The 27,601-nt window shown below is 46.3% G+C and overlaps 1 protein-coding gene across 1 annotated transcript in view; it reads right to left on the bottom strand.

Moving 5' to 3' along the window:
• Nucleotides 1-725: 725 nt before the first annotated feature.
• Nucleotides 726-27,601, bottom strand: part of LOC140404354 (neuronal acetylcholine receptor subunit alpha-3-like) — a 134,078-nt gene continuing 107,202 nt past the window's right edge. The window contains exons 4-7 of the mRNA XM_072492768.1: nucleotides 22,183-22,292; nucleotides 14,785-15,799; nucleotides 2,625-2,766; nucleotides 726-2,490 (exon numbers count right to left, since the gene is read on the bottom strand). Of these exons, the coding sequence (XP_072348869.1) occupies nucleotides 2,638-2,766; nucleotides 14,785-15,799; nucleotides 22,183-22,292 (1,254 nt within the window). The 3' untranslated portion in view covers nucleotides 726-2,490; nucleotides 2,625-2,637. The remainder of the gene's footprint in view (nucleotides 2,491-2,624; nucleotides 2,767-14,784; nucleotides 15,800-22,182; nucleotides 22,293-27,601) is intronic.

The following is a 27,601-nucleotide window of genomic DNA, read 5'->3' as shown; positions in this document are numbered from 1 at the left end:
GCATTTGTGCTAACCACTATGCTACCGTGCTGCCCTATTTTTTTTTTTTAAATCCCCAATTAAGGGGCAATTTAGTGTGGCCAATCCACCTACCCTGCACATTTTTGGGTTTTGGGGGGGTGTGACCCACGCAGACACGGGGAGAATGTGCAAACTCCGCATGGACAGTGAGCCGGGGCTGGGATCGAACCCGGGTCCTCGGCGCCGTGAGGCAGCAGTGCTAACTACGCCGCCGTGCTGCCCGGGGGGTGTTGGGATTCTTAAGTTCATGTTTATTATCCATTAATTACTATGATTAATCAGCAACTTCATTATGATTGTATCTTGCAGTAGGGCAGAAAGCAAACTCTGATCTTTGTCACCTAGCAATTCTTGAACAGGCTGGATGGCCTCGGTTAATTTCCTGATCCAAAGGGCAGCACCTTCCATGCTGCATTGAGGAGCCAAGTCTAGGTGATGATACGGGAAGGGCACAAGGAAGTTTCCCCCAGAGGCTAAAGCTCCACTAGCTGAGATAAGCTGGCACTAGAGAATTAGGACTGTGAAATCAGACTGCCAACATTTCACCGTTCTACCTCCACTCTTCCTTCTAGCCCTTGGGCCAAAGGTTGCTCGATATAAATGTTAGCACTGTATTTTGAGGCGTTTAAAGATCCAAATTAAGATGCTACTTCTGCGGCATGTTAACAGGCGGAGTTAGTTAAAGCGGTACGGTGATGGTTTAAATGTTCTTTTATTAGATATCGGAGAACAGGCAACGGCATTGCACTCGCCAGCCCCTGCACAGTTATAGGTTATACATGGGCTTTTACAAGCTGCGAACAATGCAGTACATCTCATCTATAGCAAGAAAAGAAACTCCACCATGCAAGTGCCTTTGGCAGTCGGGTTATAAATAGTGCCGGAGAGGGCAGATGCCTCTATACACTCCATCACTCCGTGTCTCGTGGCCCTGCGTGAAATTCCTTAACCTGTGTACGTGTCAACATCTCTGCTGAAATGGAACGATATTCATCTAAATTTGCCAAGTTGATGAACAAATTTGCCACACAGCAAGTTCACCGTGTCAGTACATCGCTCCCCCTTTCACTCTCCGGAATGTTTGCTGCCTTTACTCTTCCGCGCTGTATTCCTAGCTTGCCATGGTACAGTTTCTCAAACATTACGTCTACAAGCCCATTGGACCATTGAATTTACAGCGCAGAAGGAGGCCATTCGGACCATCGAGTCTTCACTGGCCCTTGGAAACAGCCCCCCTCTTAAGCCCACACCTCCACACCATCCCTGCAACCCAGCCCAACCTTTTGGACACCAAGGACAATTTTAGTATGGCCAATCCACCTAACCACATCTTTGGACTGTGGGAGGCAACCCACGCAGACACTAGGAGAATGTGCAGACTCCACAGAGACCCAAGCCGGGAATCGAACCTGGGACCCTGGAGCTGTGAAGCAACAGTGATAACCACTGTGCTGCCCTGTGAACCAAGACAGCAGGCTGTTTGACCAGAGAGGCCTTCACACACCAGCATAATGCAGCCCTCAGCTGAGGTTCACACACTATTTTTTTCTATTAATTTAGAGTACCCAATTAAGGGGCAATTTAGCGTGGCCAATCTGCTTAGCCTGCACGTCTTTGGATTGTGGGGGTGAAACCCACACAGACACGGGGAGAACATGCAAACTCCAGACGGACAGTGACCCAGAGCCGGGGTTGAACCTGGGACCTCGGTGCTGTGTAGCAGCAGTGCTAACCACTGTGCCACCGTGCTGCCTTTTACACATACACTTGCTAGGCAGTGGTCACCTCATACGTAATGTACTGTAAGCCATTAATCGGGGCCAGAGTGGCCTGCTGGGCTGTATTTGATTACCTACGGGGATGAGCGAAGAGTTCAGCCGTCAGAAATCTTCCAGTTGTACCGAAGGGGGTGGGGTTCTATTTGTATTTCTCAACTTCCCCTTGAGATGACATGCTTTGTCCAGTCGGTTGCAAGTTTGAGTCCTGGGGCAGTAGTCGGACTCGTGGGATGATTTTGAGCCTCCCATTCCCAGGTGGGTTATGATTCCAATTCGAGTGCCCTGCTTCTGATCCAGCAACGATCAGCTCTCTCTGGGCACAGGACATGATAGAGGCAGTTCTGTTCCTGGTTGGTGTGGCTCAGTTCTGTAATAGGTGGTGCACTGTAAATAAAAGCTTGCTTCTTGAACTTGGTAACCGTCTGCTGTCTCTGATATAAGACATGGTGTGTCGTTCGGAGCCTGAGAGTTGCACTAGCCAGTTATTACCTTTTTATGATCCCTATCACACTGACTCCCTGATCTGACTTCCCCTTCTCTCCCATCCTGTGCAGGTTGGTCTGCATAACAGTAACTTTCCCACATTCTGGGTGGTCAAATCTGATGACATATTTATTACATGCAGCACTTGGTGACTGGTCCTTTTGAATATTAAGCTTTAAAACAATCTGCAGCAACGTACAGCCGGCATCTGAAAGACAAAGAGGGAGGAGAGGTGTTCTTTAGCAGCTGTCGTTTCTCTCCCTCTGTGCACAGCGCCACCAGGTATCTGACTGGCTCTTTCACACAGTAATAAAGGTTATCTGTGTATTTACAGCAACATACCCATTGGTGACATTCACAACTCGTGTGTTGCGATCAGTGGCTGTAGGAAAGAGCTTGTTGTTCCCAAGATGCATACCAGGATAAAGATCCACAGGAAGAGTCGATCGATCACCATAGCAACGTACTTCCAATCATCCTGTATCTGAGACGAGTACCATAAAGATAAAAATCAGAAATGATGAGACTGAAGTTATAATTGTTCCCAGGGCAGCTGCAGCAACAGATCAGATACATATGCTCACCCTCCTGCCCTGTCAAACACTCCCAAGCCCGGTACAGCACAGGGTTTTGTGCCGGATAACTAGCATTGGGAAGATTAGTGTTGTGAAGGAATTGTAACTAAAATGCTGGTCTTTAGAGCTTGGCAGAACACCTGAAGGAAAGTGGCAGTTTATAAAGTTACCCATGTTTAATAGAGATGGAGACAGAAAATAGCAAGTGGGCTGAATGAGCTGGAGACCTGCTGCTCACCAGTGCAACCCAGAGAGGGAGATTTGGGGAGTTAGCACAAAATTAATTTAAAAGCATTCAGTGAATGGTGAAAGGCTATGTCATCCTGGAGAAGGGTGGAGCTTAAGAAGGTACTCTTATAGTCCATTGCCTCCATCAAACACTTGAAAGACAGGTGCAACACAGGGTTAGATACAGAGTAAAGCGACCAGGCTTCCGGGTGCGGCGATGACCAGCTGAGTCGCACGTTTCGGCAGCTCCCGGTGAAACGGACTTTTAGGCTCTTGATAGGAGCCCCAACGGCAATTTTGACGGCTAAAAACACTGTGCGGTAAACCAGAAGGGAATCCCCCCTGGATACGGCTGAAAAAAGGAGGAGAAAGTGGCCGGATTGCAGTGGATCCTTTAGAACAGCGGCAAGGAAGGCAAGCAAAAACCAAGATGGCGTCGGAAGGTGGCAGTTTAACATGGGGCCTTGAACAACAAGGGTTCTTGAAATGCTGTGTGGAAGAGCTCAAAAAGGAAATGAAGAAAGAGCTGTTGGCCCCGATACTACAGGCGATCGAAGGGCTAAAGGAGGAACAAAAGACCCAGGAGCGGGAGCTTCGGGTCGTGAAGGCAAAGGCAGCCGAGAATGAGGACGACATACAGGGCCTGGTGGTGAAGATGGAGACGCATGAGGCACATCAGAAACGATGTGTGGAAAGGTTGGAAGCACTGGAGAACAACGCAAGGCGGAACAACCTGAGGATGCTTGGTCTTCCTGAAGGTGCGGAGGGAGCGGACGTCGGGGCATATGTGAGCACGATGCTGCACTCGTTAATGGGAGCGGAGGCCCCGGCGGGTCCGTTGGAGGTGGAGGGAGCATACCGAGTGATGGCGCGTGGACCGAGAGCAGGAGAAATTCCCAGAGCCATAGTGGTGAGATTCCTCCGTTTTAAGGATAGAGAAATGGTCCTTAGATGGGCAAAGAAAACTCGGAGCAGTAAATGGGAGAACGCGGTGATCCGCGTTTATCAAGACTGGAGTGCGGAGGTGGCGAGAAGGAGGGCAAGCTTTAATCGGGCCAAGGCGGTGCTTCATAAAAAGAAGATAAAATTTGGAATGCTGCAACCGGCAAGACTGTGGGTCACATATCGAGGGAGGCACCACTACTTTGAGACGGCGGATGAAGCGTGGACTTTTATTGTGGAAGAAAAACTGGAATGAGCGGGTTATTAAAAAGAACGTTTGAACAAAGTGGTGGGGTGAATGTGGGGGGCGAAGAGGGGGGTTAAAAAGGGGGGAAAGAGGAGTTTTATGTACTAATCCTGCGATGTGGTAACTTTTCTCTCTTCCACAGGTGGTGATGGGGGGAGGAGGGGAGGTGGAGAAGATGGGGCGTTGGCCATTGGGGGCGGGGCCAAGGGAGAAGCACGGGCTTGGTTCCCGCGCTATGATAATCATGGCGGGAATAGAGAAGCAGGAAGGAGGGGGCGTCGCACGGTGCGAGCCGAGGTCACGGGGAGAAGCCGAGTTCGGCCAGAGTTTGCTGACTTCTGGGAGCAACATGGGGGGAGTAATTACGCTAGCGGGGTGGGTGCGAGGGGGGAATTACTGGGTTGCTGCTACTGGGGAGAGGGGGGAGCTGGTATGGGAGGGGATTGGCGGGGGGGCACCGCCTGGGGGAGATACAGCTGCGTGGGAACCGGGTGAGGAGCGGGAAAAAGGGGATGGCTAATCGACAAGGGGGGTGGGGGGGGGGGGGGGTGGGTAGGAAGCCCCCCAACCCGGCTGATCACGTGGAACGTGAGAGGGCTGAACGGGCTGATAAAGAGGGCACGGGTACTCGCACACCTTAAGAAACTTAAGGCGGATGTGGTTATGTTACAGGAAACGCACCTGAAACTGATAGACCAGGTTAGGCTACGCAAAGGATGGGTGGGGCAGGTGTTCCATTCGGGGCTAGATGCGAAAAACAGGGGGGTGGCTATATTAGTGGGGAAGCGGGTAATGTTCGAGGCAAAGACTATAGTGGCGGATAACGGGGGCAGATACGTGATGGTGAGTGGCAAACTACAGGGGGAGACGGTGGTTTTGGTAAACGTATATGCCCCGAACTGGGATGATGCCAATTTTATGAGGTGGATGCTAGGACGCATTCCGGACCTAGAGATGGGAAAGCTGATAATGGGGGGAGATTTTAATACGGTGTTGGAACCAGGGCTGGATAGGTCGAAGTCCAGGACTGGAAGGAGGCCGGCAGCAGCCAAGGTACTTAAAGATTTTATGGAGCAGATGGGAGGTGTAGACCCGTGGAGATTTAGCAGACCTAGGAGTAAGGAGTTCTCGTTTTTCTCCTATGTCCATAAAGTCTACTTGCGAATAGACTTTTTTGTGCTGGGAAGGGCGTTGATCCCGAAGGTGAGGGGAACGGAGTATATGGCTATAGCCATTTCGGATCACGCTCCACACTGGGTAGACTTGGAGATAGGGGAGGAAACAGGAGGGCGCCCACCCTGGAGAATGGACATGGGACTAATGGCAGATGAGGGTGTGTGTCTAAGGGTGAGGGGGTGCATTGAAAAGTACTTGGAACTCAATGATAATGGGGAGGTCCAGGTGGGAGTGGTCTGGGAGGCGTTGAAGGCGGTGGTTAGAGGGGAGCTGATATCAATAAGGGCACATAAAGGGAAGCAGGAGAGTAAGGAACGGGAGCGGTTGCTGCAAGAACTTTTGAGGGTGGACAGACCATATGCGGAAGCACCGGAGGAGGGACTGTACAGGGAAAGGCAAAGGCTACATGTAGAATTTGACTTGCTGACTACGGGCACTGCAGAGGCACAATGGAGGAAGGCACAGGGTGTACAGTACGAATATGGGGAGAAGGCGAGCAGGTTGCTGGCACACCAATTGAGGAAAAGGGGAGCAGCGAGGGAAATAGGGGGAGTGAGGGATGAGGAAGGAGAGATGGAGCGGGGAGCGAAGACATTTTATAAAAAATTATATGAAGCTCAACCCCCGGATGGGAGGGAGAGAATGATGGGCTTCTTGGATCGGCTGGAATTTCCCAAGGTGGAAGAGCAGGAAAGGGTGGGACTGGGAGCACAGATCGCGGTAGAAGAAGTGGTGAAAGGAATTAGGAGCATGCAGGCGGGAAAGGCCCCGGGACCAGATGGAATCCCAGTCGAATTCTATAGAAAATATGTGGACTTGCTCGCCCCGGTATTGACGAGGACCTTTAATGAGGCAAAGGAAAGGGGGCTCCTATAGACCTATTTCCCTCCTAAATGTAGATGCCAAGATCCTGGCCAAGGTAATGGCAATGAGAATAGAGGAATGTGTCCCGGGGGTGGTCCACGAGGACCAAACTGGGTTTGTGAAGGGGAGACAGCTGAACACGAATATACGGAGGCTGTTAGGGGTAATGATGATGGCCCCACCAGAGGGGGAAACGGAGATAGTAGTGGCGATGGATGCCGAGAAAGCATTTGATAGAGTGGAGTGGGATTATTTGTGGGAGGTGTTGAGGAGATTTGGTTTTGGAGAGGGGTATGTTAGATGGGTGCAGCTGTTGTATAGGGCCCCGATGGCGAGCGTGGTCACGAATGGACGGGGATCTGCATATTTTCGGCTCCATAGAGGGACAAGGCAGGGATGCCCTCTGTTCCCATTATTGTTTGCACTGGCGATTGAGCCCCTGGCGATAGCGTTGAGGGGTTCCAAGAAGTGGAGGGGAGTACTTAGAGGAGGAGAAGAACACCGGGTATCTTTGTATGCGGACGATTTGCTACTATACGTGGCAGACCCGGCGGAGGGGATGCCAGAAATAATGCGGATACTTGGGGAGTTTGGGGATTTTTCAGGGTATAAATTGAACATGGGGAAAAGCGAGTTGTTTGTGGTGCATCCAGGGGAGCAGAGTAGAGAAATAGAGGACCTACCGTTGAGGAAGGTAACAAGGGACTTTCGTTACCTGGGGATCCGGATAGCCAAGAATTGGGGCACATTGCATAGGTTAAATTTAACGCGGTTGGTGGAACAAATGGAGGAGGATTTCAAGAGATGGGATATGGTATCCCTGTCACTGGCAGGGAGGGTGCAGGCGGTTTTGGCCTTTGCGTCCCTAGTAGCCCGGCGCAGGATATTGTTAATGTGGAAAGAAGCCAAGCCCCCGGGGGTGGAGACCTGGATAAATGACATGGCAGGGTTTATAAAGCTAGAGCAGATTAAGTTCGTTCTAAGGGGGTCGGCTCAAGGGTTCACCAGGCGGTGGCAACCGTTCGTCGAATACCTCGCAGAAAGATAGATGGAATGGAAAAAAGAAGGCAGCAGCAGCAGCCCAGGATCGGGGGGGGGGGGGAGGAGGAGGAACCAGAAGGACTCTCAGGGTTAATATATACTGTATAACATGTATAGGTCGTTGCGACAGATAATTATATATTGGACTGTTAAATTATATTATTGGAGAGTGTTACTTGTGATAAGGCAGTTGCCAATTAGATTTAGTTTTCATTTTTGTTATTTATTATTTATTCATTTTTTGTTTATAAAATAGGTCATTGTTATTTGTGTTGTTATAATATTGTGTAAAGGATGCACAATGTACTGTGTTGGTTGACCAAAAATTTTCAATAAAATATTTATTTAAAAAAAAAGATACAGAGTAAAGCTCCCTCTGCACTGTCCCCATCAAACACTCCCAGGGCAGGTACAGCACGGGGTTAGATACAGAGTAAAGCTCCCTCTGCACTGTCCCCATCAAACACTCCCAGGACAGGTACAGCACGGGGTTAGATACAGTGTAAAGCTCCCTCTGCACTGTCCCCATCAAACACTCCCAGGGCAGGTAAAGCACGGGGTTAGATACAGAGTAAAGCTCCCTCTACACTGTCCCCATCAAACACTCCCAGGACAGGTCCAGCATGGGGTTAGATACAGAGTAAAGCTCCCTCTACACTGTCCCCATCAAACACTCCCAGGACAGGTACAGCACGGGGTTAGATGCAGAGTAAAGCTCCCACTACACTGTCCCCATCAAACACTCCCAGGACAGGTACAGCACGGGGTTAGATGCAGAGTAAAGCTCCCACTACACTGTCCCCATCAAACACTCCCAGGACAGGTACAGCACAGGGTTAGATACAGAGTAAAGCTCCCTCTACACTGTCCCCATCAAACACTCCCAGGACAGGTACAGCACAGGGTTAGATACAGAATAAAGCTCCCTCTACACTGTCCCCATCAAACACTCCCAGGACAGGTACAGCACTGGGTTAGATACAGAGTAAAGCTCCCTCTAGACTGTCCCCAACAAACACTCCCAGGACAGGTACAGCACAGGGTTAAATACAGAGTAAAGCTCCCTCTACACTGTCCCCATCAAACACTCCCAGGACAGGTCCAGCATGGGGTTAGATACAGAGTAAAGCTCCCTCTACACTGTCCCCATCAAACACTCCCAGGACAGGTACAGCACGGGGTTAGATGCAGAGTAAAGCTCCCACTACACTGTCCCCATCAAACACTCCCAGGACAGGTACAGCACGGGGTTAGATGCAGAGTAAAGCTCCCACTACACTGTCCCCATCAAACACTCCCAGGACAGGTACAGCACAGGGTTAGATACAGAGTAAAGCTCCCTCTACACTGTCCCCATCAAACACTCCCAGGACAGGTACGGCACAGGGTTAGATACAGAATAAAGCTCCCTCTACACTGTCCCCATCAAACACTCCCAGGACAGGTACAGCACTGGGTTAGATACAGAGTAAAACTCCCTCTACACTGTCCCCATCAAACACTCCCAGGACAGGTACAGCACGGGGTTAGATACAGAGTAAAGCTCCCTCTACACTGTCCCTTTGCTACTCCTCAAGCTATCCGGTACAATTTAACTAGCTGTTCCTTGGTACATCGCCCAAGTGGCAATTCTGGGTGCCAGTGGTGCACCGCCCAAGTGGCAATTCTGGATGCCACCGTAAGTTTTGCTGTTCCACTGTGAAGGCATCACAATTCAATCAATTCTTGTTGATGGTCAGGCACACTTTCCAACAGGACATTATTCAGAAACCATGAATGATTGTACCTTTGGCCAGACTGTGTCAAACAGCTGCATTTGTGCTACTGCCTTGGCTGAGACCCAGCTGAGCACAAATTGGCAAATCATGCACATTGCACCCTGGGTCTGTACCACACCACCAAACCGAGTGTGAAACAGGACCATTGAACCATAACCCTATTGATTAAAGAGGTGAAGTAGATGGTGATGTTTTTATTTTGTTGAAAATGCCATGCTTTCCGCAGTGACTCAGCACAGCTTTAATTAAAGACCGCAGCTTCGGTTGCAGACTGTGACAAGTGCAGTACAATCCTTCACCAATAGATGTCAACTTGTGCATATGGAATTCAGGGAGAGGAGGTGAGGGAGGAGAAAATCACTTAAAAAGAGAAGCATCCAAAGAGGTTCTTATAATCATCACAAAGTTATTCGGCCCATCCAGTCTCTGAAACAATCTAGTCTGTCCCAATCCTCCTCGAGCCCTGTTCCTTCCAAGTGCCCATCCAATTGACTTTTGAAATCAGCTACTAATCAGTTTTCTAAATAGATTTTGATCATGAATCTTAGACATGTTTTCACCATTCAGTACAGAATGAAAATTTCTCCAGTATGTTCATTTGATGGAATTTCACCTGTGATTTTTGTCCCTTACAAAGGGTACTTCCTGATTGAGTGTCTCACTCCCAAGCTCTAAGATGACGTCTTTTAATCACCATTTTACATGGGCGTTTGTTGAAGTTGTACCATTGACTCTGTACTTACCCTCTTCAAAGCAATTGGTCACTGTCTCTCTCGCTCGTCAAAAGAACAATGCCCTACCTTGCACAGGAGTGATCCAAATTAGTTGCTGTTGGACAACATGGTTTATAATAATCTTTATTGTCACAAGTAGGCTTACATTACCACTGCAATGAAGTTACTGTGAAAATCCCCTAGTCCCCACATTCCGGCACCTGTTTGGGTACACTGAGGGAGAATTCAGAATGTCCAATTCACCGACAAACGGGTCTTTGGGAGTCGTGGGAGGAAACCCACGCAGTTACGGGGAGAACGTGCAGACTCCACACAGACAGTGACCCAAGCCGGGAATCGAACCTGGGACCCTGGTGCTCTGAAGCAACAGTGCTAACCACTGTGTGACCGTGCCACCTTAGTTTCCTGGTTTCAGACACATTCCCAACAATAGGGAAGCAGAAACAAAAAAGAAGAGCTTTAATAGTGTAATGGAAAATGAAAAAGGAACCAAAGACTTCAAAGGAAATATGCTTTTAAAAGGAGACCAGAATGAATGGGGAGAAGGTCACAGAGAACAAACATTAGATGGGAAAAATGGACATTTGCCGCTGTTGGTATCAGAAGATCTGTCCCAATAAGTGAAGGCCTTGCAACTCACCTACACAGAGGCATCCAGAAAGACTTTCCAGCCCCTCGCTCATCTTGTCTAACAAGTGAATCCACTCCCAGCCCCGGGTCACTGTCCGTGTGGAGTTTGCACATTCTCCCCGTGTCTGTGCGAGTCTCGCCCTTACAACCCAAAGATGTGCAGGCGAGGTGGATTGGCTGCTCTAAATTGCCCCTTAATTGGAGAAAAAAAAGAATTGGGTACTCTAAATTTAAATAAATAAATGATTCCGGGATTCCCCCTCTGCTACTCTAACCTGAAGTCCATTCTATGAGTTGGTGACACTTTGAAGAAAGCCTTTCTGCCACTGGTCTTAAATTTGACCTTTTGATGAAAGAAGCAGGACTCGGGAAGACTTCTCAGGGATCTATCCCAGGAGACGATGGTGGCAGCGGAATTAAGGAAGAGAGGATTCCTGCTCTGAAATGGCTCAGAAGCCAGTGGAATTTCCTGCCCCCTTTATACGGGAGGGTTGCTTGTGTTGGGAGCAAAGCTTTGCTGAAACTGCCCGCTGATCTCCGTTCGTCCTGTTGAATTCTTTCAGTTACTATGAAGATAATGCACCTATTAATGTCTTATAGTTTAATGACTGTAGAAGCCCGCTGTTTCCTAATACATCTAATAGGTAAAAGTGATAGTTCGATAGATAGTTATTTAGTATTGAGCCCCTGGCCTATTGAATCACTCATAACCTCAGGTCATTAAAAAAAACACACATTCAGCATTTTGAGAACAGAGCAGCAAACAGAAATTCCCATGCCGCTAGCAAAATACATTTGCAAGATAAAATAAGGCAAGGACAAGGCAAGCATGTGATAAGAAAGCCGAATCGCATTCCTGTCATTATATACACCAGTATATCATGGTGCAGACTCACACACTGATGGACACACAGTGGGACCAATCAACACACACAACACCGCAGCCAATCACCAGTTAGAGCACACGCACTATAAAGACAGGGGGCATCAGAGTTCCCGCTCATTCGGGATGCAGCCTCCTAGAAGGACAGAGCTTACAGCTTACAGCACAGATCCTCACCATGTGTTGAGTGCATAGACTGGTTAGGACAGGCTTTAGTTTAATCTAACATCGTGTTAACCCACAGTGAAAGTCTGTTCAACAATTTCTAACTTAATAAAATAGTGCTGCACTATTTTAAGTGTTGGTGGCCTGTATGTGTTCCACGGATCCAGAGCACCCAACACATCAATTCCTAGCTTATACAAGAATACAATTTAGGTTAATGTTGCCTATAAATGAGTGACAACTAACCCTCAAATCAAACTCATTTGATGTTAATCCAAACCAATTAGGATTACATAGGGGGGTAATTATATGGCTGAAGACAGATATGATACAGTATAACTGGGAAGTTTCGTTCGGCCATTTTTAGCGGGATCATTCTCTCTCTCTCTTTCTGGAATCAATCTATACTTTGACTTAACTATTCGCTGTCTTTCATATTTCACTTTCTGACTTGACTTTTGAAGTTATTGCGAGCTGTTTGCCTAAGCAAGAAAATCATTTCTGTGATTCTTTGAAGGTTTCAATTGTCTACAAATTGCCTTTTAAATGACTCTCAATTGTAATCAATAGAGGACAAATAAAACGATTCTTATTTGCACCTGAGAAGTTTTAACTTAAATTTCTACTGAGTTCTAGTAATCGCAAAGTGCTGCTAAAACCGCATGGTAGATCTATCAGCGACAACATTATGAATTAGGACCACCAGGGACTCTGAGCTCCCACAGGCACTTATGACTTTGATAATGAGCTCAGTCTCAATCCATAATGCATATTACACAGATTTCCCCAAAGCGCTACACTTTAGGTATCATTTTCCCTCTCAATTTGGTTGACAATATCCCCTACTTTTATAATCCAAAGTACTTAATGCATTAACATGATTATAAATATATTAAAATATTGCGTCTGCACATACTTTATTAATTTTTCCTGTTCTAAATTCGAGGTCCACATTTACAGTAAAATTGCTATGTAATCCTGTCACACTGCAATTATACCTTCAACAGAAAGCTGTAACATCATCACTGGATGGGTGAGGTAATTACAGTCTAATTTAACCTCTCCTGTTCTCCACCCTGTCACAGACCTCCCCCGTTTTGCCTTTTCCTCCCCCTCTGACCTTTCCCTGCCTCAGTATTGCTGAGTCTTCCTTGTTTCCGTCTCCACAGTTACTGCCTGTGGAGGGTCTCCGGATTTTTCGGCTTTATTTCAGATTTCCGGTGCCTGCAGTATTTTGCTTTGGCCATTACAACATGCTAAATTTACATAGAAAAATGAATAGAAGAATTTAAATTGGAAATATGTATAAGGAAGGACAGAATGATTCCAGGGATGAGGATAGATTGGAGAGATTGGGACTGTTCTCCTTGGAGAGAAGAAGACTGAGAGGAGATTTGATAGAAATGTTCAAAATCATGAGAGGCTGGACAGAGTAGACGGGGAGAAACTATTCCCACTCATAAAAGAATCGAGAACTTTTAAGGGCAGCACGGTAGCATAGTGGTTAGCACAGTTGCTTCACAGCTCCAGGGTCCCAGGTTCAATTCCCGGTTTGGGTCACTGTCTGTGCGGAGTCTGCACGTTCTCCCCGTGTCTGTGTGGGTTTCCTCCGGGTGCTCCGGTTTCCTCCCCCAGTCCGAAGATGTGCAGGTTAGGTGGATTGGACATGCTAAATTGTCGTTAGTGTTGGGTGGGGTTACTGGGTTGTGGGGATAGGGTGGAGCTGTGGGCTTGGGTAGGGTGCTCTTTCCAAGGGCCGGTGCAGACTCAATGGGCCGAATGGCCTCCTTCTGCACTGTAAATTCTAACGAGACACACATATTTAAAATTACTTTCATAAGAAGGAAATGTGATGTGAGAGAAGACATTTTCACACAGCGAATGGTTGGGGTCTGGAATGCACGGCCTGGAAGTGAGGTGGAGGCAGGTTCAATCGAGGCATTAAAGAGGGCTTTAGATGATTATTTGAATAGAAACAATGTGCAGGGGTAAGGCGAAAAGGGCAGGGGAACGGCACTAAGTCATGATGCTCGTTTGGAGAGCCGGCAGAGAGACGATGGGCCGAATGACCTGCAGCGTAGCAATTCTGTGATTCTGAGATATGCAGCTTTAAAATGAGGATTGCACCCCCGGGGCGAAATTCTCCTACCCGCCCCGCCACATTTCTGCCCCGACCGGTCGGCGGGAGTCTCCGTAACACCGGCCGGTCAATGGGGTTTCCCATTGTGGGGCAGCCCCACGCCGTCGGGAAACCCCCGGGCGCCGGCAAAACGGAGACTCCCGCATGCGGAGAATGACGCCCCTGGTTCAATTACCCCCCACTCTCGAAGCCTACTTCACCTGAATACTTGACCCCTTGTGTGTGTTTTTAAAAAAAAAATATTTTACTGAAAGTTTTCATTTATTTATTTCATAAATTTAGAGTACCCAATTATTTTTTTCCCAATTAAGGGGTAATTTAGCGTGGCCAATCCACCTACCCTGTACATCTTTGGGTTGTGGGGGTGAAACCCACGCAGACACGGAGAGAATGTGCAAACTCCACACAGACAGTGACCCAGGGCCGGGATTCGAACTCGAGTCCTTGGCGCCGCAAGACAGCAGTGCTAACCACTGCGCCACATGCCACCCTTAAGTTTTAATTTATAACCAACACCACGTCAACATCAAACAGCCCAGAAAAGGAACATTGCATATTATAATACCGCAAAGAAACGCACAACCAATCAGCTAAACTCCACCCAAAGAAAGACGGAACTAACCTACCCCAATAATAATAACTACATCCGCACCATCGTGACTAACTCATTAAAGTAGGAAATTAATGGCCGCCACCTCACGTAGAACCCCTCCACTGGCCCCCTAATTGGTACAAACCTTTCCAGATATAAATGAGGTCACCCAACCAGGCCGAGGCACTGGGCGGAGTGGAAAATCTCCATCCCAGCAGAACTCGCCTCCGGCTATCAATGAGGCAAAGGCCAGAACATCTGCCTTCACCCCCTCGGTCTGTAGCCACGGCGAGTCCGACACCCTGAAAATGGCCACCGACCGACACGACTCCAGATCAATGTTAAGAATCGCTGACATGGTGCTAAAGAAGGAGACCCAAAAGCTCACCATCCTGGGACAGGACCAGAATGTGTGCGCATGGTTAGCGGGCCATGAGAGCACCGCTCACACCTGTGACCCCCTTGTGTGTGTTTGTGTATTAAAAATGTATGCGTATTCTCTCTCACCTCCTTGGACCCGTTCTGCTGCTTCATACTTTCTGCGATGTAAGTAACGCTCTCAATAGCTTCTTGAATTTCAGCGGAGAAGGCGGGGGTCGTGAGCAGTCCCTCCGCGCCGGAGCTCTGTCTCAGATTCGTGCCTGCGTCCGGGTCCTTCGCCTTACCGAATCTGCAGCAGCCACAGGGGGAGTCCTGGCAGCAGAGGACATCCCCTGAGCATCTACGTTTAGAACATTTGCTGAAACCCTTGATGCAGGTGAGCTCGGTGGAGCTCTCCAGAATCTTCGGCGTCAGGGTCTTCTGCGCGTCCCCACTGGCTGTGGGTCTGGTCATGAACAGAACCCGCGGCAGCTGCTTCAAGAAGACGGTTTTCACCCAGGCCGGCATGGTGTGGGTCGTGGGGCTTCTGTGGTGGATGTTGAGCACAAAAACGGTGATAACAATCGATAGGATCACGAAGATCATGGTGAAGAGCAGATATTCCCCAATTAGAGGGATGACTAGAGACGTGGATGGTATGATCTCGGTGATGGCCAGGAGAAACACTGTGAGGGAAAGCAAGACTGAAATACTTAGAGTTATCTTTTGTCCGCAATCTGAGGGCAGATAGAAAACCAAGATGCTCAGAAAAGAGATCATTAGGCAAGGGACGATGATGTTGACGGTGTAGAACAAAGGCATTCGCCTCATGTACATGGAATAGGTTATGTCTGTGTATATCTCAGCACAGCAGTTGTACTTGATCTCGTGCCTGTAACCTGGGGCAGCGATAATTGCCCATTCACCACTTTCCCAGATGTCCAACCTGTTGATCTCGTTACCAGTCAAGACCAAGTCGATTTTGCTTTTGTCATGGGTCCAGGAGCCAAACTTCATGCTGCAGTTCTGGTAATCGAAGGGGAAGTAAGACAGGTCCATCCTGCAGGAGCTTTTGAATATGGCTGGTGATATCCAGGTCATGTTGCCATCGAACTTCACCAAAACCTTGGTCCTCTCGTCCACTTGGAAATCGGCGACTGCACTGAGTCACAACGGAAATGAATGCAATTATCAGTCATCGCTCCAATGTTCAGCAACTTCCTGCACCCCCTCACATCCCAAATACATTTTGACTTATTTCTGGTTTACTAACTACAACTTCCTGATGTGAGAAGATAACCTTCACCCTTTCAGATAACCAGCATAAACATGATGGGTTGAATGGCCTACTACATTGTATAGATTCCGCGGCGAATACCACCCATGAGATGCAATGTTTCTGGGCGGGCATGCGCAGTGGTTAGCACTGCTGCCTCACGGCGCCGAGGATCCGGGTTCGATCCCGGCCCCGGGTCACTGTCCGTGTGGACTTTGCACATTCTCCCCGTGTTTGCGTAGGTTTCGCCCCCACAGAATCCCAAAGATGTACAGGTTTGGTGGATTGGCCATGCTAAAATTGCCCCGCAGGGTCCAAAGATTAGATGGGGTTACGAGGTCGTCGGGGGAGTGGGCCTAGCTAGGGTGCTCTTTTGGAGGATTGGTGCAGACTCGATGGGTCGAATGGCCTCCTTCTGCACTGTAGGGATTCTACAGTTCTCTGGTCATAGCCCAAACCCCACCCATAATCCAGGTTAATACTCAGCACTGAGAGAGTGCTGCATTGTCAGAGGTGCTTTGAATGAGGCAGCTAAGGTCCAGCCGCTGTCTTATGCACAGTGCAGCTAAAACGGGAAAAGCCATAGAGATCTCAGTCGGGAAGGACATAATTTTAAAGGCACAAAATACAAAGTGGTAATGATAAATTTGTGCAAAGGAAATGAGAACAGGAAGTGTGCCCTTCATTTAAAAAAATTTCATTTAGAGTGCCTAATTATTTATTTCAAATTAAGTTGCAATTTAGTGTGGCCAGTCCACCTACCTGCACATCTTTGGGTTGTGGGCGTGAAACCCACGCAGACACGGGGAGAATGTGCAAACTCCACACGGACAGTGACCCAGAATCGAACCTGGGGCCTAGTTGCCGCGAGGCAGCAGGGCTAATCCACTGCGCCACCGTGCTGTCCTAAGTGTGCCCTTCATGACCACAGTATGTTCGAAAACGCTTCACAGCTCGATGAAGTTCTTTTGAAATGTAGGTAGTTTGAGGGACACTTAAACAGAGGTGGTTAAGATGTGATTTAGCAGAGTTAATAAAGAAAAATCTATTTCCTCTGGCTGGAAGTAAGTCGCAAGGGATCAATATCAAATTGTTATTAAGAAAGGGAGTTAGGACGATGGCATAGTGGTTAGTGCTGCTGCCTCATGGCGCTGAGGTCCCAGGTTCAATCCCAGCCCCGGGTCACTGTCTGTGTGGAGTTTGTACATTCTCCCCGTGTCTGCGTGGCTCTCACCCCTCCAACCCAAAGATGTGCAGGGTAGGTGGATTGGCCACGCTAAATTGCCCCTTTTTTGGAAAAAAAAATATTTGACTACTTTAAATTTAAGAAAAAAAGAGATAGGGAGCTTAGAGATTAGAAGAAATTAGAAGAAAAGATAGTTGTTGGAACATGGAACATATAACCAAAGAGAGTGATCTGGGTGGAGATCACTGGATCTTTTAAAGGAAAGACAAATAGATATTTAGAACAATGGAACTTGTGGAACTATTCTGGAGAAGCTGACGTATTTTGTGAATTGCTCTAGCAAAGAATCAGCGCAGATATCATGGGCGGAATGGCCTCATTCTGCACTGTAGACTGTTTAGTTTACAAGGAAAAATTTGTATTAGAACCACCTTTCACACCCTCACACCACGTCAAAACATTTTAGTTAAATGTTGTCCCTGTCGTTTTGTGGGAGACATTTTCACACAGCAATATCCCATAAAACAGCATAGAGATGATTGATCAGTCAGTCTGCTGTTGTAAGGGGGTCAACGTTACCCTGGACATAGGCAGAACCTCCTGCTTCTTGAAAGAGTGGCAGGTAGGGTTGCCAACTGTGCTTAAAATATTCCTGGAGGTTTCATCGCATGATCTTCCCCCCACACACTCCATCCATTAGTCGACCAACACATCAATCCTTGTGACGCACTGCCTGTCTACACCAATTGTAAAGTAAAACGACTCGTTACCCGATTGGATGATGCTAGTTTGTCAACCAAACACATTTCCTCCCCCCCCCCCCCCTCCCCCCATCTTCAATATTATTACAGCTGGTAAAGAGGAATGGCCAAAATGATACAATCTTTTTCAAATGTCCCTCATGAGTTTTCTCCAGGATTGTACAAAGCAGTGTCCTCAATTCCTGGAGATACCAGGCCGACCCTGGAAGTTTGGAAACCTTGGTGGCATGGGATTGCTTATGACTGCATGAAAAATGCAGTCAGGATTTAATTTAACATCTACTCTGAAAGGGGACTATAAGACCATAAGATATAGGAGCAGAAATAGGCCATTCAGCCCATCGAGTCTGCTCCATCATTCAATGAGATCATGACTGAACTGATGTGATAATCGTCAACTCCACTTTCCTGCCTAATCCCCATAACCCTCGATTCCCTCACCAATTAAACATCTGTCTTTCTCAGCCTTAAACATACTTAACCACCCAGCATCTACAGCTCTCTGTGGTAAAGAATTCCACAGATTCACTACCTTGGGTGACTGTGTGGAGTTTACACGTCCTCCCCGTGCCTGCGTGGGTTTCCTCCGGGTGCTCCGGTTTCCTCCCACAGTCCAAAGATGTGCAGTCCAAAGAGGTGGACTGGATTTGCTAAATTGCCCCTTAGGGTGAGGTTGCAGGGCGGGGGATTGGGCCCATGTGGGGTGGTCTTTCAAAGGATCGGTGCAGACTCGATGGGCTGAATGGCCCCTTTCTCTACTCTAGGGATTCTATTCTATTCTCTGAAGAAGAAATTCCTCTTCATCTCTGTCTTTAATGGGTGGCCCCCTTACTCTGAGATTCTACCCCCTGGCCCAAGACTCTCCCACAAGAAAAAACATTCAACAAGAAGTTCAAAGATGTGCATGTTAGGTGGATTGGCCATGATAAATTGCCCCTAGTGTCTGGGGATGTGTAGGTTAAGTTATGGAGTTCCAGAAAAAAACTCCACACAGACAGTCACCCAAGGCAGGAATTGAACCTGGCTCCCTGGCGCTGTGAGGCAGCAGAGCTAATCACTGTGCCATCGTGCCCCTCCATTGTGCCACCCTTCCGGGATCATGAAAAAAGTTTCTAGTTAGAAGCTGGCCCCAGCCATAATACTCGTCATGCTTGTTAGGTGACTAATCACCATTGGGAGTCTTTGCTAATTGCACCTCTTCACAAACCATCCGGGCGCACTTTAAAATTAAATCGTTTCCTTTGAATGGAATTTGGGTGCTGATCATCCAATTCTTTTGTTAAAAACTCCAACTGGTCCACTAATATCCTTTAGGGAAAGTGACCTGCCCTCCTGGCCTGGTTTGGCCTACAGTAATGTGGTTGATTCTTAACTGCCCTTGGAAATGGCCCATAAAGCCGCCACTCAGTGCAAGGTAGGGGCAACAAATGCTGGCCTGGCCTGGTCAGTCGATCCCGTGGATCTCATGCATTATAAAAACACCAGGGTTTGAACAAAATCACTTTTACAGTACATCTGCGAGAAAATCAATATGCAAAGGGAATTATATTTCTTATTCATGAAATGGGTGCCCGGTCTCGTTAAGTGTGCAGCTCATGCAGAATAATTTATTGATTTTAATGCGAATTAACATTCCTATAAATGTCACAATTCTTCAATAGCATTCTGGCAGAATTTTTGTCTGGTTGATTTCAGCAAAGTACAATGGATCGAATCGCCTCTAAACTGTCACTTTATCTTACGCTAATTCTGAAAAAATAACTGCAGGAAGTCTAGAGACAATAACTTTTTCATTAATTTTGTCTTTTCGAGCCAGTTCTACTTTATATCCTTTGACAATACTTTGATTCGACCCTTCATATTTTATGCATCCAATAACTTTGTAACTGTCCCACATTAAATTATAGATCCATTCTCTATATCATAAACAATAATTCCAATAGGGAAACTGGAGAAATGTTTTTATCAGAGTGGTCAGGATATGGGACCAGAGGAAGCGGCTGAGACAGTTTACTCAGATGCTTTCAGAGGGAAACTAGACAGGTACTCAAGGCTAAAGGGGATAGAAAGGGATGATGCAAGGGTGCGGTTGGAAGAGATTTGTGTGGAGTACAAACACCAACAGAGATTAGTTGGACCGCATGGTCTGATTCTTTACAGCCTATCCAACGTGACCTGGTCAATTCTACGAATATGCCTGCTCCACATCATAGATCATAGAATTTACAGTGCAGAAGGAGGCCATTCGGCCCATCGAGTCTGCACCAGCCCTTGGAAAGTGCACCCTACTTAAGACAACACCTGCACTCTATCACTGTAACCCAGTAACCCCCCCATCCTTTTGGATACTAATGGGCAATTTATCATGGCCAATCCACCTAACCTGAAATGAAAATCGCTTATTGTCACAAGTAGGCTTCAAATGAAGTTACTGTGAAAAGCCCCTAGTCGCCACATTCCGGCGCCTGTTCGGGGAGGCTGGTACGGGAATTGAATCGTGCTGCTGGCCTGCCTTGGTCTGCTTTCAAAGCCAGCGATTTAGCCCTGTGCTAAACCAGCCCCTGTGATGAGCCGCATTCTTGACCTGCTACAGTACATGTGTAGGTCTAGCCACCCTGCTGTTAGTGAGGGAGTTCCAGCGACAGTGAAGGAACGCCGATATATTTCCAAGTCAGGGCAGTGAGAGGCTTGGAGGGGAACCTCCAGGTGGTGGGGTTCCCCACATGTGGAAGTCAGTCAGATGAGGCTGAAATTGAGTGTGAGGCTCTCATCCTCAAACGGCCCGTTGTCCAAATGAGCACATTGGCTGGGATACCCAAGCTCTCCCAGTGTCTGAGGAACTTTCCCCCAACATACGTCAGTATGGTCATAGGAGGAAATTTAGTTGGCTTGAAAACAACTGAACAAGATATTTGAATACTCTAAAAAATTAGCCTCGCTTCTACCCAACATCTCCCGTACCAACCAATCCCATGATGCACCCAACACATCGAGGCACTTGAGAAACCATGAGCTTCCATACTACCATGACTTGACGAGTTTTACCATCAGTAGGGGCGGCATGGTGGCACAGTGGTTAGCACTGCTGTCTCATAGCTCCAGGGACCTGGGTTCAATTCCCGCCTTGGGTGACTGTGTGGAGTTTGTGAAGTCCAAAGGACAGCATGGTAGCATAGTGGTTAGCACTGCTGCCTCACATGTCCAGGGTCCCAGATTCAATTCCCGGTTGGGTCACTATCTGTGCGGAGTCTGCACGTTCTCCCCGTGTCTGCGTGGGTTTCCTCCGGGTGCTCCGGTTTCCTCCCACAGTCCAAAGATGTGTGGCTTATGCGGATTGGCCATGATAAATTGCCCTTAGTGTCCAAAAATGTTAAGTGGGGGTTACTGGGTTACGGAGATAGGGTAGATACATGGGCTTCAGTAGAGTGTTCTTTGTCAGGGCCGATGCAGACTCAATGGGCCGAATGGCCTCCTTCTGCACTGTAAATTCCATGATTCTATATGCAGGTTCCCCTCCAAGCATCTCACCGCCCTGACTTAGAAATATATTGGCGTTCCTTCACTCACTGTCGCTGGAACTCCCTCCCTAACAGCACGGTGGGTGGACCTACACCACATGTACTGTAGCGGGTCAGGAATGCGGCTCACCACCACCTTCTCGAGGACAATTAGGGATGGGCAATAAATGCTGGTCTATCCAGCAATGCCCACATCCCATTAATGAATAAAAAATAACTGTGGATCATTGGGCTGCTGGAGCCCTGATTTTTCCCTGAAAGTCCCTAATATTCCCATCAATAGCACAGCACAGTTAATTCTGTCCCAACCTGGGATTACACTGGAAACATGTCTGTCTGCTTATCATAATAATAATAATCTTTATTGTCACAAGTAGGCTTACATTAACACTGCAATGAAGTTACTGTGGAAAGCCCCTAGTCGTCACACTCCGGTGCCTGTTCGGGTACACAGAGGGAGAATTCAGAATGTCCAATTCACCTAACCTGCACATCTTTGGACTGTGGGAGGAAACCGGAGCACCCGGAGGAAACCCACGCAGACACAGGGAGAACGTGCAGATTCCGCACAGACAGTGACCCAAGCCGGGAATTGAACCCGGGACCCTGGAGCTGGCAAGCAACAGTGCTAACCACTCTGCTATCATGCTGCCCATCTTGATTCTGCATTGGAATAGTGCAGTTTAGCTAATGCAGGGCCCCAGTAATACTAATGTTACTTTCTACTGTGTTTGGGTGGCACACATGATTATTCATCTCTGCCAGTAATTGGTTAATTTGACCCCACATTCGTCCGTTGCTTACTTGTTATACAAGACAATGTCTGGTTTCCAGACTCGTTCAGAAGGAACTCGAATTATCTCGACGCCTCCGTATTTAGCAGGATCCCACCTGAGCTTATAATCATTCCAGACCTGAGAAAGGCAAAAACGAAGAACAGAAAATAGGTGACAGGCGTCGCATGAAGTCAATTGTGGCCTGTTCTGCCTGCGGCAACAACAGCAACTTATATTTATGTAGCACCTTCAATGTAATGAGAAGCCCCAAGGCACTCCACAGGAACATTAAAACAAAGTAGGACACCGAGACACATCAGGTGACAGCGGTCATATGAGTGAAGGTTTGGTCAGAAAGGTAGGTTTTAAAAAGCTGTTGTAAGGGAGACAGAGAAGGGTAAACTAGGAAATGCAGAGCTAGGTGATGAGGTAACAGAGGGAACCAATGGTGAGGGGGGGGGGGGGGGGGAAATATATCTGGAAAGTCAGAAGAGGCCAGAATTAGGGGAGCGCAGATATCTTGGAAGGTCGTGGGGTTGGAGGAGATTACAGAGATAAGGTGGGATTTGCAAACAAGGTTGAGAACTTTACTTAACTGGGAGGCAATATCGTTCAGCGAGCTCAGGGATGAGAGGGAAGTGGACTTGGCACGAGTTAAGATCCGGGCAGTTTTGAATTTTCTCACGTTTTCAGAGGGGAGAATGTGGGAGGCCCACAAATGTGGTGAAATTGCAGTTTGTCAAATCAACCCATGAATGTGTAATATCTTTGTATGAAATGTTCTATTTAAGGAAGGTCTTAATCTAATGCCCACAATTTTGCTGAATTAGTTGCTACAGTTGAAAATTATTCATATGTTTTTCCAAAAATCTGATTGTCCATGAGGACCGATGGATAGCAAGGACATTGCTAAGCTCCCATTGGGATGTGGTGTCGTGTAGCTAATCTAATTGACAACTGTGTGTGTGACAGATGCCCACTAGGTGCAAGAATTGGCTCAAGGCAAGTCTGATGACAAACTTTCCTGTAACAGAATATTTCTGTGATCCATAACTATGCTCTCCAGGTGAACGTGCCCTTATTGGCAATTATTGTTTGTTGGTCAGACCAGTCAGAGTTTAATTGTTTGGTGAATGGACTGTGCATGGTGAGGTCAGTTAGAGTTTAATTGTTTGGTGAATGAACTGTGTATGGTGAGGTCAGTTAGAGTTTAATTGTTTGGTGAATGAACTGTGCATGGTGAGGTCAGTCAGAGTTTAATTGTTTGGGTGAATGAACTGTGTGTGGTGAGGAGAATTAGAGATTAATTCTTTGGTGAACCAACTGTGTATAGTAGGGTCAGTTCGAGTTTAATTGTTTGGGTGAATGAACTGTGTATGGTGAGATCAGTTAGAGTTTAATGGTTTGGTGAATGAACAGTGCATGGTGAGATGAGTCAGATTTTAACTCTTTGGTGAATGGACTGTGTATGGTGAGGTAAATTAGAGTTTAATTGTTTGCTGAATGAACTGTGCATGGTGAGGTCAGTCAGAGTTTAATTGTTTGCTGAATGAAATGTTCATGGTGAGGTCAGTCAGAGTTTAATTGTTTGGAGAATGAACTGTGCTGGTTAGGTCAGTCAGTGTTTAATTGTTTAGTGAATGAACTGTGCATGGTGAAGTCAGTCAGATTTTAATTCATTGGTGAATGAACTGTGTATGGTGAGGTCAGTTAGAAATTAATTGTTTGGTAAATGAACTGTCCATGGTGAGGTCAGTCAGATTTTAATTCTTTGGTGAATGAACTGTGTATGGTGAGGTCAGTTAGAGTTCAATTGTTTGGTGAATGAACTGTGCATGGTGAGGTCAGTTAGAGTTTAATTGTTTGGTAAATGAACTGTGCATGGTGAGGTCAGTCAGAGTGTAATTGTTTGGTGAATGAACTGTACATGGTTAGGTCAGTCAGAGTTTAATTGTTTGGTGAATGAACTGTGCATGGTGAGGTCAGTCGGAGTTTAATTGTCTGGTGAAGGAACAGTGCATCGTGAGGTCAGTTAGAGTTTAATTGGTGAATGAATTGCGTGAATGAATTCTGTACATGATGAGGTCAGTTAGAGTTCAATTGTTTGGTGAATGAACTGTGCATGGTGAGGTCAGTTAGAGTTTAATTGTTTGGTAAATGAACTGTGCATGGTGAGGTCAGTCAGAATGTAATTCTTTGGTGAATGAACTGTGTCTGGTGAGGTCAGTTCGAGATTAATTGTTTGGTGAATGAACTGTGCATGGTTAGGTCAGTCAGAGTTTAATTGTTTGGTGAATGAACTGTGCATGGTGAGGTCAGTCAGATTTTAAGTCTTTGGTGACTGAACTGTGTATGGTGAGGTCAGTTAGAGTTTAATTGCTTGGTGAATGAACTGTGCATCATGAGGTCAGTTAGAGTTTAATTGTTTGGTGAATGAATTGGGTGAATGAATTGTGTACATGGTGAGGTCAGTCAGACTTTAATTGTTTGGTGAATGAACTGTGCATGGTGCCGTTAGTCAGAGTTTAATTGTTTGGTGAATGAACTGCGTATGGTGAGGTCAGTTAGTGTTTAATTTTTTGGTGAATGAACTGAGTATGGTGAGGTCAGTCAGAGATTAATTGTTTGGTGAATGAACTGTGCATGGTGAGGTCAGTCAGACTTTAATTGTTTGGTGAATGAACTGTGTAGGGTGAGGTCAGTTAAAGTTTAATTATTTGATGAATGAACAGTGCAAGGTGAGGTCAGTTAGAGTATAATTGTTTGGTGGATGAACTGTGCATGGTTAGGTCAGTCAGAGTTCAATTGTTTGGTGAATGAACTGTGCATGGTGAGGTCAGTTGGAGTTTAATTGTTTGGTGAATGAACTGTGCATCGTGAGGTCATTTAGAGTTTAATTGTTAGGTGAATGAATTGCGTGAATGAATTGTGTACTTGGTCAGGTCAGTCTGAGTTTAATTGTTTGGTGAATGAACTGCGCATGGTGAGGTCAGTCAGAGGTTAATTCTTTGGTGAATGAACTGTGTCTGGTGAGGTCAGTTAGAGCTTAATTGTTTGGTGAATGAACTGTGTATGGTGAGGTCAGTTAGAGTTTAATTGTTTGGTGAATGAACTGTGTATGGTGAGGTCAGTTAGAGTTTAATTATTTGGTGAATGAACTGTGCATGGTGAGGTCAGTCTGAGTTTAATTCATTGGTGAATGAACTGTGTATGGTGAGGTCAGTTGGAGTTTAATTATTTGGTGAATGAACTGTGCATCGTGAGGTCAGTTAGAGTTAAATTGTTTGGTGAATGAATTGCGTGAATAAATTGTGTACATGATGAGGTCAGTCAGAGATTAATTGTTTGATGAATGAACTGCGCCTGGTGAGGCCAGTCAGAGTTTAATTCTTTGGTGAATAAATTGTGTCTGGTGAGGTCAGTTAGAGTTTAATTGTTTGGTGAATGAACTGTGCATGGTGAGGTCAGTTCGAGTTTAATTGTTTGGTGAATGAATTGTGTGCCTTGTGAGGTGAGTCCGAGTTTAATTGTTTAGTGAATGGTCTGTGCATGGAGAAGCCAGTTAGAGTTTAATTGTTTGGTGAATGAACTGTATACAGGGTGAGGTCAGTCAGAGTTTAATTGTTTGGTAAATGAACTGTGCATAGTGAGGTCAGTTGGAGTTTAATTGTTTGGTGAATGAATTGCGTGAATGAATTGTGTACATGGTGAGGTCAGTCAGAGTTTAATTGTTTGGTGAATGAACTGCGCATGGTGAGGTCAGTCAGAGTTTAATTGTTTGGTGAATGAACTGTGCATGGTGAGGTCAGTCAGAGTTTAATTGTTTGGTGAATGATCTGTGCATGGAGAGGCCAGTTAGTGTTTAATTGTTTGGTGAATGAACTGTGTATCGTGAGGTCAGTCAGAGCTAACTTGTTTGGTGAATGAACTGTGCATGGTGAGGTCAGTCAGAGTTTAATTGTTTGGTGAATGATCTGTGCATGGAGAGGCCAGTTAGTGTTTAATTGTTTGGTGAATGAACTGTGTATCGTGAGGTCAGTCAGAGCTAAATTGTTTGGTGAATGAACTGTGCATGGTGAGGTCAGTCAGAGTTTAATTCTTTGTTGAATGAACTGTGCATGGTGAGGTCAGTTGGAGTTTAATTGTTTGGTGAATGAACTGTGCATCGTGAGGTCAGTTAGAGTTAAATTGTTTCGTGAATGAATTGCGTGAATGATTTCTGTACATGATGAGGTCAGTCAGAGTTTAATTGTTTGATGAATGAACTGCGCATGATGAGGCCAGTCAGAGTTTAATTCTTTGGTGAATAAATTGTGCCTGGTGAGGTCAGTTAGAGTTTAATTGTTTGGTGAATGAACTGTGCATGATGATGTCAGTTCGAGTTTAATTGTTTGGTGAATGAATTGTGTGCCTTGTGAGGTGAGTCCGAGTTTAATTGTTTAGTGAATGATCTGTGCATGGAGAAGCCAGTTAGAGTTTAATTGTTTGGTGAATCAACTGTGTACAGGGTGAGGTCAGTCAGAGTGTAATTGTTTGGTGAATGAACTGTGTACATGGTGAGATCAGTCAGTGTTTAATTGTTTGGTGAATGGACTGCGTATGGTGAGGTCAGTTAGAGTTTAATTGTTTGGTGAATGAATTGTGTGCCTTGTGAGGTCAGTCAGAGTTTAATTGTTTAGTGAATGATCTGTGCATGGAGAAGCCAGTTAGAGTTTAATTGTTTGTTGAATGAACTGTGTACAGGGTGAGGTCAGTCAGAGTGTAATTGTTTGGTGAATGAATTGTGTGCCTTTGAGGTCAGTCAGAGTTTAATTGTTGGTGAATGAACTGTGCATTGGGCGGGCCAGTTAGAGTTTAATTGTTCGGGTGAATGAACTGGGAATGGTGAGGTCAGTTAAAGTTTAATTTTTTGGTGAATGAACTGTGCATGATGAGGTCAGTCAGATTTTAGCTCTTTGGTGAATGAACTGTGTATGGTGAAGTCAGTTAGAGTTTAATTGTTTGCTGAATGAACTGTCCATGGTGAGGCCAGTCAGAGTTTAGTTGTTTGGTGAATGAACTGTGCATGGTTAGGTCAGTCAGAGTTTAATTGTTTTGTGAATGAACTGTGTATGGTGAGGTCAGTCAGATTTTAATTGTTTGTTGAATGAACTGTGCATCATGAGGTCAGTTAGAGTTTAATTGTTTGGTGAATTAATTGGGTGAATGAATTGTGTACACGGTGACGTCAGTCAGAATTTAATTGTTGGGTAAATGAACTGTGCATTGTGCGGTTCGTCAGAGTTTAATTGTTTGGTGAATGAACTGTGTATGGTGAGGTCAGTTAGATTTTAACTCTTTGGTGAATGAACTGTGTATGGTGAGGTCAGTTAGAGTTTAATTGTTTGCTGAATGAACTGTGCATCGTGAGGTCATTTAGAGTTTAATTGGTTGGTGAATGAATTGCG

The sequence above is a fragment of the Scyliorhinus torazame genome, chromosome 30 (genome assembly GCF_047496885.1).
Source record: "Scyliorhinus torazame isolate Kashiwa2021f chromosome 30, sScyTor2.1, whole genome shotgun sequence".
NCBI classification, from domain to species: Eukaryota; Metazoa; Chordata; class Chondrichthyes; order Carcharhiniformes; family Scyliorhinidae; genus Scyliorhinus; species Scyliorhinus torazame.
Note: the sequence above shows the minus strand (reverse complement) of the source record. Positions and strands in the feature narration are given on the sequence as shown.